Genomic DNA, 13,952 nt, shown 5'->3' on the forward strand with positions numbered 1-13,952 from the left:
AGAATATTAGGAAAAACCTGATAATTTTCGTTTAAATTCCATTTTTCATATTCATAGACACTTAGTATGGTGCAATCGAAAAACTAAAAATTACTAAATTTTGTTTAAAAGTTTTCTGATTCTGAACATCAGTGAAAAAGTAAAAGGGAAAATATTTGGTTATTATTGAAAAGTTAGTCTAAAAAATATATCTATACAAACCAATTGTTGGGGTTTAGTTAGTTTTCTAGAATCATTTGAAGCAAATGTATCAGTTGAAGAAGCTGTCATTCCAGGATTCATCATAGTAGATGCATTAAAGCCTCCTGAACTCTATATTTAGAAGAAATTTTCAGTTTTAAAATTACAAAATGAATCTTACTTGTATAAAATAAGAAACTTATTTGGTTCATGAACAAAATTTTACTTCAAATCTTTTGGTCCAATTTTTGCAACAAATTCGCTAATCATATTAAGAAATGACAAAAGCTATTTTAAAACCAGTTTTCTTTATAAAACTTTTGAATGTAAGCCATTATTACATTATTACAATTTTATAAAGAAAATGAGAACCAAACTATTTATTAATGAATGAGAACCAAAAAACCAAATATAATATAAATGAGAACCAAACTATTAATTTTTTGCAAATTTTGCCATATTTTTGAAACCATCAAAGCAAATCAGAAACTTTTTGAGCAGAATTATAAAACTCGTTCAGTATTCAAAATTAATTTCAAACAAAAGTTTTTTTAATAATAATTTAATATTTCTTTATTATTTAGTTTAAAATTACTTGAAAAACTTCTAAACTGAAACATAAAATAATTTATATACTTTTCGAGACCAGGCAATTTTGAAAAACAGCATGCAAATTTAAACAAAACTAGTCACAGTTCTTGAGAAATAAAATTTAAATAAATAAATTAAAAAACTTATTGAACTTTTATTTCTCAGAAACTATTTAACTGATTTTGGTCCAATGTAATATTTCGTTACTTTAAACTACTAAGTTCAGAATATGACAAAAATTCATATACCAACCTTGCTATTCAAATTTTTTTTTATCAAATAATAAATAGTTCTAAAATTTTACTTCTTAAATGGAATTATCTTAGGATAGAAGAGTTCAGGGTTACCAATCAATTTCAGAAAAAAAAATTCCCTGACTTTTCCAGGCATATCAAGAAAATGTAAGTGAAAATGAAGACTATGTTTTACATATAAAGTGAAATATTTCATCAGAAAATTTTAATTTTTTATTTGTTATGTCAAATATTAGATTTTTTCTGCAATCAATTATGAATTTGTGCAATCATCAAATAATGATGAAAGCATGAAAGTTTAATAAAAATGTGACATTTTTGCAACAAATATATGTAATAGATGCTAAAATTATTTCACTCGAATCTCAATAGTTGATTAGTGCTATTAACTATTCTGAGACTGATTATTTTCCAGGTATGATATAGGAATTTTCCAGGTTTACGTAAAAAATTGCTATTTTTCCTGACTGCTGCTTTTTAGAGACAAAATAAAATTGCCTGACAATTTCCAGGTTTTCCCTGGGGTGAATAAGTTCTGAATTTGCTGAAGTTGGCTTGTGTGTTATGGCAAAGATACGCAAAAAGTTGATTTACATTGAGGGTCGAAACTTTTATCTGCTCTAACCGTTATAAGCTATTGGGATCACATTCTCCAGGTTGCAGCTATCCCCCCCCCATGCAATGAAGTTTAAAGTCAAATTTGGTCCAAAAAAAAATATTTAAAATGAAATGTATTTATTTTTGTCTCTGATTTTTTATAATAAATTATCATCTGGAATAACTCATTAACATATTTCACCCCAATCTTTCGCACCATTAATTTTGCATCTTAGTAAGGAAAAAAAGGAACAAAAGATCAATCATGAAGTTTCGAAAAAGTAGCTATTTAATGTACCATGAAATCTCAAGACAGATTTTTGTAATTTTAAAAAACAAAATGTAGTGGAAACTATTGATATTGTTCAGTTACACACATAAATTGTTACTACTTGCATATTGGAATTCAAAATACAATATTAAGATATTTTTTAACAGCAAAATACCATTTCCTTGCAGTATGTAGATAAATGAAAGTAATTTCTATTGTATCACAGCATGCATTTTTAAATAGTTTGAAAATAAAATTCATTAAATATAAAAGTTTTAGGCATCACCCTCATTCCCTCACGAAACAATAAATATGTCTTTAAAATCAGTAGATAATGTAGCTTATATACTGGTTGAATCTAGTCTGTATCATAGCAAAGAAAGGAAGTCATTTTGTTTTTAATGGGAGAACAGTGCCTATGCATGGCTGTCAAGTATTAGATCAATGCAAATGATTTCATGGCATGTCATTCCATAACTTATTATAAAACAAATGCAAGTTGATTTTACTTTTGTTAACATTAATATAAATATGTTTTGATAAATATTTAGTGCTTGCAAAATGCAACAAAGCCTAATAATTTTTTAATAAAATGTCTTATGGAAGAAATTTATCATTTGTTCCCTTTTCTAACTGCCAGATACAGTTTGGTTTCTGTTATTTTTTATTAAACGAGGTACTTGCAGAAAAAGTCTTTTTCAGAAAATGACCCTCAAACTATAGAATTTTATAGTTATTAAAAAAACTAAAAAGCCTAAGTTATACTACTAATCTTACTTATATCATAATCAAAACTCATATCACCTGTTTATCCATAACAGCGATAGCCATAGATGTATGGATTATTTCTGCTATATGCATTGTAATTTCATTAAAGTCGTTCACAGGTTGAATATTGAATGCCAGAATATGTCGCTTTCCTTTCATAGACCTAATAGCCCCCGTCACTCGAGCATAAGCATTTTCATGAATAATATTTACCTTTTTGTTGAGTTCCTGTGATTACAAACAAAGGAAAATTAGGTTATCAAATAAAATCCAAACAAATATATTTTGAAAATGTACAGCTTTTTAAGTTTCAACGAATACAAAAAATAACTAACTAAACTCAATAAAAATATTAATTAATGGTCATCAAAATAACTATTGTAAAATTGATTTGTAATGTATGTGGGAATGAGGCATAGCATTCTCACATTTTTACGGAACCAAAGACAACATCAAAACAATCAGAAGATAAAAATAAACACTTTTATTTTCCGGGAAAATGATAGAGTCACAAAAGCTGCGTGACTAACTTAAAAACAAATTAAAATTCAAAATAGAGTATAACAGAGTAGTAGTGGTTTTGTGGTTTAACAGATGCATATATATACTGGAGAAAATGTGCGATGAATAATTATGACATCAGTATCCTGCAGTCAGTTGCAGTTAATTTCTGGCAGCAGAAAGAATATTAGGATGAAAGCAGGGTTCCCACTCAATTTCAGAAAAAAACATTCCCTGACTTTTCCAGGTAAATTTCAATGAAAATCCATACCATATTTTATCTATACTACGAAATTTTTCATCAGAAAATTTGGATTCTTTTATTTGCTGTGCCAAGTATTAGATTTTTTGTGTAAAATAAACATCCTAATATGAGGAAGGAAGCATTTCAGTAGGTCTAAAATGTAAAATTTTTTCAACAAATAACTGTAATAAATGTTAGAATTATTTAACTCTAATCTCAATAACTGAGTATTTTAAGACTGGTTTTTTTTCCAGGTATAATGAAGGAATTTTCCAGGTTTTTGTAAGAAAATTGCAAATTTCCCTGACTATTCCCTGATTTTTGGAGTTGAAATAAAATTCCCTGACAATTCCAGGTTTTCCCTGACCCGTGGGAACCCTGTGAAAGGTCGCAGGTTTGGTATTCCGACCCGCCGGTCTGATCTAGCGAACTCTACATGTAAAAAGTGAATTTGCCCATTAAAATAGGAAAAACCAATTTATATAAATTAACAATTTACAAATCAGACATCTCCTGGAAAGCATCAAGGCATCATCAAATTTATATTTTAAACTTAATTTTTTAATCTAACATTCAACACACTTCTTTTTCAACAAGGATACTGTTGTTTTTCAACAGGGAAAGTTCACATACTTTCTCAAAGCATCCTTAAAAAAGCATATTATATGCCCATAGAATTTTGAATCATAGAATTTTTTAAAATATTTTTTACATAAATTTATATTGATTTCTCAAGCATACAATATACAGTATAAAGTCACTTAAATTAATTGGATCAATATTGATAGACATCTTTTTTAAAGTAAAATTAAATGACATGCACTGCGTAATTTTATTAAAGTTATAAATGATAATAATGCCAAGAAAATAAGCCTAAGTTTAATATTTTGCTAAATTCAATTTCAGGTTTAAGTAAATATATAATAAAGTAAATTAAATATATAATAAGATTTAAGCTGAATTACATAGTCATATACAGTATACTGGTAACAAAATTATAAAAAAAAAAAAAAGATTTTTGAAGAAATAGAGAAAAATTATTCTTACATCACTTTCTCCAATCCACATTTGAACTTCAATGGGTGACCCTGTGCAATCATCTATTACATAGGTCACTTTTGTAGCTTGTACATCGACACTCTGAACTAGGCCGACTAAAATGACCTGGAATCGAAATTACATCAGTTGAATTACCTGGTCTAAGAATATTTTTTAAAGCATTCACAAATTTATAGTGTCTTCAAAATCCAAATAAAGCATATTGGAAAGAAGTTGAATTTAACTTTACGAGGTTTCGATACATTGGAATTTAGGATTTTAATTATAAGAAGAATTTATGCAGAGGCAACTTAGAAATGAGGGAAGTTCAAAATAAAAACATTACTTAGTAACTGCTCTAATACAAAATTAAAGTTTCTAAACCTAGTTTTAAGTTTATCAAAGTATTTGAAGGTGACAGTAAACTAGTTGTATTCAGCACAATTTGTCTAGACTTCATATTTCACAAACCTCATGAATAGAAGTAAAAAACGTAAAAGTGACACAATGGGCATATACTACTATATAATTCTATAAAGAAAGTTTTTTTTTGTTTGATACTTCAAATGAAAATGCTGATATAAAATAAATAAAATGTAAGTACTGATACTGTAGAATGTAAGCATCAATAACAATTGATACTATGAGAAAAAAAAAATTCTTGAGGAAAAAAAATGGAAGATTTTATATTAAACATTGAAGAGATTTAATGCTATGATTTATTAAAGTCTTTGTCATCATATAAAATTATGCTTCACTTGCAGATAATTTTTTTATAACTGCTGTGAATTTGCAACAGATACTCATGACAGTTAGGACAAATTTAGTCTATCTATAGTCGGTGCTCTCTATGCTTATTCTGAAAATGGCACAAAACATCAATAAAGAGCAATACAATAGTTTTGTGAAAAATGAAAAGTATTTATGGTCCAATTAATACTTAACCGTTTGAGTCAGGGGGCATAGAAAAAATACTGTCCAAGAATCCCAAGCAATGCAACACTGCTTGTTTAATTTTATGTCGAGAAATACCAAGCAGCGTTTCTTGTATTTGATAGGTAACACGTCCTTTTCTCATTACTCCATCACATTTATTGCAGTTTGCAAAGTATTCTTACTTTTTTCTTATTGTTAGTAATTATGTGTTTCAAAATTATTAGACTAAGCGATGCAAAAAGTAAGTAAAAAATGTATCTAGATTTACTGTTTAACTTTTTTAAATTTGGTCAATCCCCTAAAAGGTATGATGAATCGAAAGGAAAATCTATGAGCATAATCACAAATTCATGTGATCATATTATTGACGACAACATTGTTTTGTAAAGTGCAAAAGACAACGCATTTTGAATACTTCAGAGAATAGTGATAAATATGAAGAAAAAAAAAATTATTTTGTAATGTATTATTACATTATTAAAAAATTATTCTACCTATTGTAGAACTGTACTATTTACATTAAAAGCAGCTGTGTGGCTTGCTTTAATAAATCTCAGTGTGCGTGCGACTACAACAATAGGTAAAGCACCGTCAGTTGTCCACATGTTCAAAATGTTTTCTCGACGTAAAATCTCAATGGCGCGATCACGCTGCTTGACACTAAAACCGTTAAAAACTTACTTTAATGTTGCATCATTGGTAGTCACAAAAATTTGCAAATATTGATAAAATGGCAGTGATTTTGATAATTTTAAACGAGGTGAAAAAAATTTGCCATATTGGCAATTTTTAAATTTTTTTAATAACTTTAGCTCAGATAATTCCTCAAGGGAAGATAGCATAGTTTTAAATTAAAGCTTTGTTTTAAGTTAAGGTTGCTTTAAGGCACTTAAACTATGACTTTTTTAATTTTTTTGATGAAAGTTTCAAAAAACCATGTCAACTGAAATACTTACTTATAATACACATTGTCATAATTGCGAGCTACTAAAATAAATATTTTTAAGTACAAAACAAATAAATAAAATATGAATAATAGCCTTACAATATTTGCACTTAAACTGCCAATTTTTAAATTTTCATCAGTTTCTGACATCAAGTGGATTTGAGCTATTGTACAAGGCACAACATTAGAAAGTCTGCTGGCCTAAATGAAAAAAAAAGAGAGAAATAAATGATGATAAATATTTCAAAGTTATTTTTTTTAAAAGAGAAATGCAAAATTTAAGAAAATAAGATATGGATTTAGAAAATTGCAAAATCACTAAAGGACTTTTAATTTAAAGTAATTTTCCTCATACAATGTTTTTTAATTAGTATATTAACTTGATACAATTGCGCTAAGTATTTTTTAAACAGTGTAAGAAACTAATTCACATTAAAAAATATAAATAAAAGGAGGAAAGGCCACTTGAATAATACTACAGGTCAAATAATATAAGAATATGCCTACTTATGGAAGCAGAACTACAATGACAAGTATAGCACTGCAGATTCATTTTAGCCTAGCAGGCAAAATTAGACGTTTTTTTTAAAGTTAGTTTTCGCAGATAAAAAATTAGGGAAACTAAAAAATTCTCTTCTCTTTTAACAGCTTGTTTTTCATCAAGACAATTTTGAGATGCTGCATAATGTTAGCCTTCTTCCCTAATTTTCTACAAATCGCTGTACTTAGCGATACAGCGCTTTAAAGAAATTTTTACGTATGCGCTGAGAAGCACAAATAGTGTTATCGGGAGCTATGCGAAATCTATTATGCGTGCATAATATGAGAAAGCAGAAAATTCGGAAGATCAATTCTGAAATGACTCGCTTTTTTACTTCAATTTTAGCTATTATATCATTTGATTTGTGCATCCCTTATTTTTACTTTACTAAAATAAAGTGGAATTGAAGACTCGAGTGCTTTTTCTTTGTTTCTTCATGAATAATAAAGAGCACCCACTTTCATGTAGTAAAATTTCTATCATTTTAAATATAACAAATCAATAAAAACCTTTTTCTTTTCAGTTCCACTGGGAGAAGCAGCAACAGAAGTATTCAAAAATCCACCACCGGCTGATTGGTCAAATCTGCTTTTACCAAAGCCACCACCGTCATCTAAATGCAACATAAATTTTACAAAATTGAATGGTCAATTATTATTAAATGAGGCAAGGCATATCAAACCCTGCCAAATCTACAAAGAAATGAAAAGTGAAATCTACAAAGAAAGAAGAAAGGAAACCCATTAAAATAAATCTGAAAAAAATTATTTCACTTTTAATTTTGTTTTTACTGTATATTCATTAGATAGAAAGGAATTATATCAAATATTAGATGCTTATTCTCTATAGGAATGAATGGCGAAATGTAAGCAATTAAGATTTTCACAGAGCAATTAAAATGTAAAAGAGTATAAAAAAAAAAGAAAGTGAATAAAACCATCGAAACTAAAAGAATTTATTAAAAATAAAATGAATCACAACTTATACAAAAATAGATCAACTTCGACAGGGGTAAAAAAAAAAAAAAAAAAACGGAAACATTTCCTATAATAACACATTTTTTTTAAACTTTCTAAAAAAAATACAAAAAGAATTATTTTATAATTCAGAAGTGTTTAGATAAATTTCATATACTTATCAATGAATTTTCAAGCTTTTAGAGGTTTGAGTGACTGACATGGAAAATCGTGTTTTAGAACAATCTATGCCAAAAAATGTAGTCAAAAATTTGTAACTNAAAAAAAAAAAAAAAAAAAAAAAAAAAAAAAAAAAAAAAAAAAAAAAAAAAAAAACGGAAACACTTCCTATGATAACACATTTTTTTAAACTTTCTCAAAAAAATACAAAAAGAATTATTTTATAATTCAGAAGTGTTTAGATAAATTTCATATACTTATCAATGAATTTTCAAGCTTTTAGAGGTTTGAGTGACTGACATGGAAAATCGTGTTTTAGAACAATCTATGCCAAAAAATGTAGTCAAAAATTTGTAACTTGTAACAATTATTTTGGTTATTATAAGAAATAATTACATAAATTTCGTAAACGTACCTTAAATATTTATAAAGATATGGACATTTTTATAAAAAACTAATTTCTTTGTCTTACACATTTTTTTTTAAGCTTTAAAAATATTAAATTAAATAAAACAAAATCTTTGGAGCAATTTGAAATTCATAACAAAATGACTGTTTTAAACTTTGAAATTCGCTTAAAACTGAGCAAGATAGGAGTTATTAAAGTAGTTATTAAGTAGTAGTATTGCGTAGGGAAAAAAGTTTTAAAAAAAAATTTGTTCATTCTGTAGTGAATCGTACTTGGCAACTAATAAAAGAAGTTTAATTCGAGTATCTGGAAAATTTAAGAAGTTGCAAGCAATTTTCTAAGCAGTCTTAGTACTTTTAAAAAGAAAGCTTGAAATAATAAGTTTTCCACTAAGTTCATTTGCACTATTAAACAAGATTTATTAAAAAATGACACTGGCATTGTAGAGAATGATCCCCCAGAAAAGGATCTTTCCTTCCTTATACAATCATGTTTATGCAGTGCCGGATTATCCATTAGGCCATGGCCTGGGGCCCCCAATGATTACGGGCCCCCTTATAATGGATATTTTGAAAATAAATTAAGAAAAACAATGATTTTTAAAAAAAAATCAATTTCAAATTAATATATTATGATTATTTTTTTAGTTCTAATTTAACAAAATAAAGTAAAATTCAATTTATTATTATTTATTTTAAATATGCTTTCTTGAATGAAAAGATATATAAATACTTTTATACTTAAATATACACGAGAAAAAAAAATTCTAATCTAAGGGGCCCAAAAATTTGAATGGCCTAGGGCCCCGCGTACGATTTAACCGGCTCTATATTTATGAATGAACGTTTATTGTAAGGTATTATTTGTTATTTAATTTTGTCTTATGATACAAAATAGTATTTGTAGAAATCCCCTTATTATTTTGAATTTTTATAGTACAGAAACTACAATTTAAAATTTTTTTTTTTTAAGATATTCAAATTGAATTTTTTTCTTTGGTAGCCAAAAACGATTCACTACAAAAATGTTTTAAAAAATCTTCATGATTCTCATTTTTAAAAAAAATTTATGATTGTGATTTTTTTATTATTATTTTTTCACTACAAATATGTTTTTTTTTTAAAATTTTTTCAGCGCATGTGCAGTCTAAAAAAACTAATTACTGATATATTGCATAATTTTCAACGCATTTTTTTCAAATATTGGAGTAAAAGTTTTTTTATTAATTCCAAAGCTCCAAAAATTTCGTTTAATTTTATTGAATATTTTAAAAGTTACAGCTAAATAGTTATATATAAAATTTATTAGCATATAAAGTTGTAAGACAATTTTTCTTAATTCTTTTTTTTAATAAAAATGTCCATATCCCCATAAATATTTAAGCTAGGTTTACGAAATTTAATGCAGTTATTAAAATTAAAAACTTAAGCAATCGATACAAGTTACAAGGATATTGCTTGATTTTCTGGCATTGAGTGTCCAAAAACCCTATTTTCCGTTTGTTATTTATTGTCGGTCCCACATACCTTTAAAAGCTTTAAACTTCAATGATAAATATGAGAAATCGCATAATCTGAAGTTCAAAAATTATTTTTGAAGTATTTCTTGAGAAATATGAAGAAAAAAAAAATAGAATAGTATAGAAACAATATTCATACTTAGTAGTAAGTTCATAACAACAATTCACGAAATGTTTAACCAGAAAATGCGTTTTCGATATTGCCATTCAATATCTTTTTAGTCTGACAGCAATCCATCTAATATCGTGTCAAGACCTTAATATCATAAACTATATTTAAAAATTTTTTTTTTTTAAAGTTGGGATCTATTTATTAGTACTATAATTTTTAACACCACAATGTTCAAGAAAAAGCCTCAACTATTTTAAGGAAAGATACATTGTGAATTAAGTCAAAAATTCTAATTTATTTAAGCATTCATCTAGTGTGAAACTTCTAAAAACACTTAAAATTCCGAACACAAATGTGTAATCAAAAATTAGGATGAATTAAAAAAGAGAGGAGGTAGGGGAAAAAAATGAGATTCATTATGAAATAGATGCTTCAACAAAAAAAAATTTGAAAATCAAAAATGCTGTGAAGATTATGGGAAACCTCAAAGAGCGACTAGCGGAACAAAGAAACCATACAGGAAGTTCTACTGTACATAGCAGGGCAGCTACATGAATTCTGGGAATATACAACTATTCCAACACGTTACGAAAATAAATAGGCCGCAAAAAAATTTCATTATCAATATAAGAACCAGCTGCGAAGAGAAACACTTCGAAATTTCACAATATCGGAAGTTCAGTTTTCCAGACTTCGCAAAAATAGCCCGCGTTTTTGCAATAACGTAACAACCGGAAGTTTTAAAAGCGAAAATTAAATAACAAGCTAGTCACTTAACTTCTTTGTGATATACTCGGTGGGGAGGTCACAAAAAATAAATAATTAAATGAATAAAATGATTTAAAAACTGGGACAACAGTGAATCTCCGCAAGTCAGCGTAGAAAAAGTGAAAGGAATCATAAATCTCGAACTGTCCATCAAGGGAACATTTGATGGCCCGATTCTGACAACAATGCTCTCTGTTTCAGTTGAAGTGGAACGAAGTTTTCAAGAATTACTGCTTAAAATCAGAATAAAAAAAATACTGAAATGAAACGTTAATCCCTAATTGAATAAAGTAGAATCGAAGTTCCAGAGAAAAAAAGATTGTAACAATTTATCCGCAAGTTTACTTAATCGTTTGTATGGAAGTTTTAACTCAGAGCATCCAAGTCTAAACGTTTTATAAATTTATTTTATACCAATTCTTTAGGAGCAACAACGAAAATAAAGACAGATTTCCAAAATTTAAAGTAGTCGATCAAATAGGGTGGCGAAAATGGGTTGAACCAACGGTAACCTACGAACTATAATGTAAACTGAATGCAAATATAGTGTCAACTTGAGGTTTAAAGTTGAACATAAGTTAAATCGCTATTTAAAATAAATATTAGTTAATATAGAAAAGTTTGAATTCAAGATAAGAAAGTTTGAATTTTGAAAATAAGAGGGATAGGGAATTATTAAAAACGGTATATAATTAAAATTTATACAGTACAAAACGTAATTATTACGCATTATGTGCTAGACAAGTGGTTCCCGATAGGCGTTCCGTGGAAAAGTGATTCCAAGAGGCCATTTTTATTTTAACCAATAATGATTTTTGAAACCAGTTTGTATCCAATCAATGATCCATAATTTGTTTATATTTTCGATTGGGTTATTTTTATGATTTATGCTAAATGAGAGTAGAATTTTTATTTTTTTATTTTTAAATTAATTACAAAAGGATATGCATATATAATTTGCTTAAGCATTTATCATCCAACTTTTCAATTTACAATAAATTAATTCAAAAATAGAGAATTATGTGTTTGATTTCTTTGATAATCGTTCTCTCAACAGTTTTTTTTTTCGTAAAATTTATACTGTACAGAGTAGTATATGGGGCAAACGAATACAAAATCAGGAGCCATTCCAAACCTGTGGATTCAAGGTTTTCAACATTTAATCTAATTCTTAGAATGTTATTCATAAAACAAGAAGAAGAAAAATTGATTCGTCACATTTTATTTAATGTTGTAACCGGCTTTGAACAACCGAACTACTTTTTGAGTTAATGACAAGGAATGTTAAAAGTCGAATCCTTGTCATTTTGAACCCAACCCAGAAGATAAAGAATCCTAAGATAATTGGAGAATCCACTCACGGCCTGTCAACTATTGAGGATATTTTTATGCCAGCACTGGATGGGTGCCGACTGGAAAAAAAAATTTTTTTTTTTAAATTAAATTTTGAGCAAATATGAATTGATTTCTTACTTTTTTATTGATTGTTTAACATAGTAATAACAATAATTTAAAAATTTTGATTTAAAAAAAAAGAGAAGAAAATAATTTTTGAATTCCACGAAGTTTCTAAAGAGAGAAAAAAAAACTTTTAAAAATACTATATGAGCTAGCGAAATTTTTTACAAGGAAAAAAATTTGTTTGGGTCATCTATTTTATTGTCTAAATTCCCAATAATATAGTGAATGAGCTTTACCTTAAATTATGAAATAGAACTTCAGAGAATAATTCACAGAAAAAAAATTTCATGATCACAAAATTGGGTTTTTGGTTACATTGATATTAGATACCAAAAAAATTGTTAGTTTCTTTTTTCCTTCAAGTTAATTTCAATAACTTGTTCTTTTTAGTCCCCCCCCCCTAATATCTAACCGTGCGTATTTACAAAGCACAGCCGCCGCAGTTTCGAAAAATTTCGCTGCTCGGTCTCATAGGAAAACAATACATAAGTTTTTTTTCTGCCCCTATTTAGAATCAAATAGGGAAATATAATTTAAAAACGCTATTATATTACCAGGGATCTGTCCAGACATTTAGTGAAAGGTCCGTTTGTCGTGAAATTGTGAAAAAATTACTCACATTCTTTCAACCAGAGTCCGCTTTTATGAATTTGTGCAAATAGGGTCCGTTATTGCAAAAAAAAAAAAAAACTTTTTCAAGGAGTTTTTAAATTGTAAAGACATACCAGATTATGTTCAACACTGTAAAATTATAATTAAAAAAATTAAATTTAAAAAATAAACAAAAATTGCTGTTTCTAAATTAGAGATGCAACATACAAATATTTGGTATTTAGCCTATACTGCTGAACGCAGAATATTCATTTCGGACGAATAATGGAAGAATCGTCTGCCGAAGACAAAACTTAATTCGTTTACATCCTCCATCTTTCTTGTTTTCTGCCCTGGAAAGGGTTTATTCGATTAACAGAATAATAATGTAGATAAACAAATTTGTGAAGGGTCCGATTAAAAGAAAAATCATTTTGCGAAGGGTCCGTTAACGGACCCAAATTTCTTCTAAACAGACCCCTGATTACATACCTGCCAATTTTTAAGTTTCCAGAGATAGTAAAATACTTATTGAAGTTACATTGTAAGCAGATTAAAGTATTCTTTAAATTCTCTATTTCATCTAGTCTTTAAATTTCAATTATGCATTTGTTTCAAAATGGTTGCTATGCATTCAAAGCTATGCAGAGATGCCAACTGCTCCGGACATGCCAAAATAATTAAAAAAAAGCGGTAAATAACTGCAAAGTAAATTTTGAAAATATTTGACTACTTTTGCTTGCTTTTTAAAGGTATAGCATGACATAAGTACTATAAAGTGGGGAATTATATAAGCCTAAGAATTATTTAGAAATAGTGACGGATAAAAATCCACTAAATTGAATTTATTAAACCAAGAATCACAATTGAGAAACCACCACAAATAAATATTTGCTGTCCGGAGCAAATTTCGCATCTCTGTGACTTACAAAAAATATTACCGTTTGTTCAAATGAGTTAATAATTTTTTAATCAATCGATCCCTGGGGCGNAAATTTTGATTTAAAAAAAAAAGAGAAGAAAATAATTTTTGAATTCCACGAAACCAAGAATCACAATTGAGAAACCACCACAAATAAATATTTGCTG

General features: G+C 27.7%; 1 protein-coding gene across 2 annotated transcripts in view; it reads right to left on the minus strand.

Moving 5' to 3' along the window:
* The window catches only part of LOC107438833 (Replication protein A2), a 28,474-nt gene that overhangs the window by 8,767 nt on the left and 5,755 nt on the right, over nucleotides 1–13,952 (minus strand). The window contains exons 2-6 of one of the 2 annotated variants that reach the window (XM_043046532.2): nucleotides 7,377–7,480; nucleotides 6,426–6,527; nucleotides 4,454–4,570; nucleotides 2,698–2,889; nucleotides 202–312 (exon numbers count right to left, since the gene is read on the minus strand). In XM_043046532.2, the coding sequence (XP_042902466.1) occupies nucleotides 202–312; nucleotides 2,698–2,889; nucleotides 4,454–4,570; nucleotides 6,426–6,527; nucleotides 7,377–7,480 (626 nt within the window). The remainder of the gene's footprint in view (nucleotides 1–201; nucleotides 313–2,697; nucleotides 2,890–4,453; nucleotides 4,571–6,425; nucleotides 6,528–7,376; nucleotides 7,481–13,952) is intronic. The other variant, XM_071180285.1, reaches the window with a different exon arrangement.

The sequence above is a fragment of the Parasteatoda tepidariorum genome, chromosome 4, assembly GCF_043381705.1.
Source record: "Parasteatoda tepidariorum isolate YZ-2023 chromosome 4, CAS_Ptep_4.0, whole genome shotgun sequence".
Lineage (NCBI taxonomy): Eukaryota > Metazoa > Arthropoda > Arachnida > Araneae > Theridiidae > Parasteatoda > Parasteatoda tepidariorum.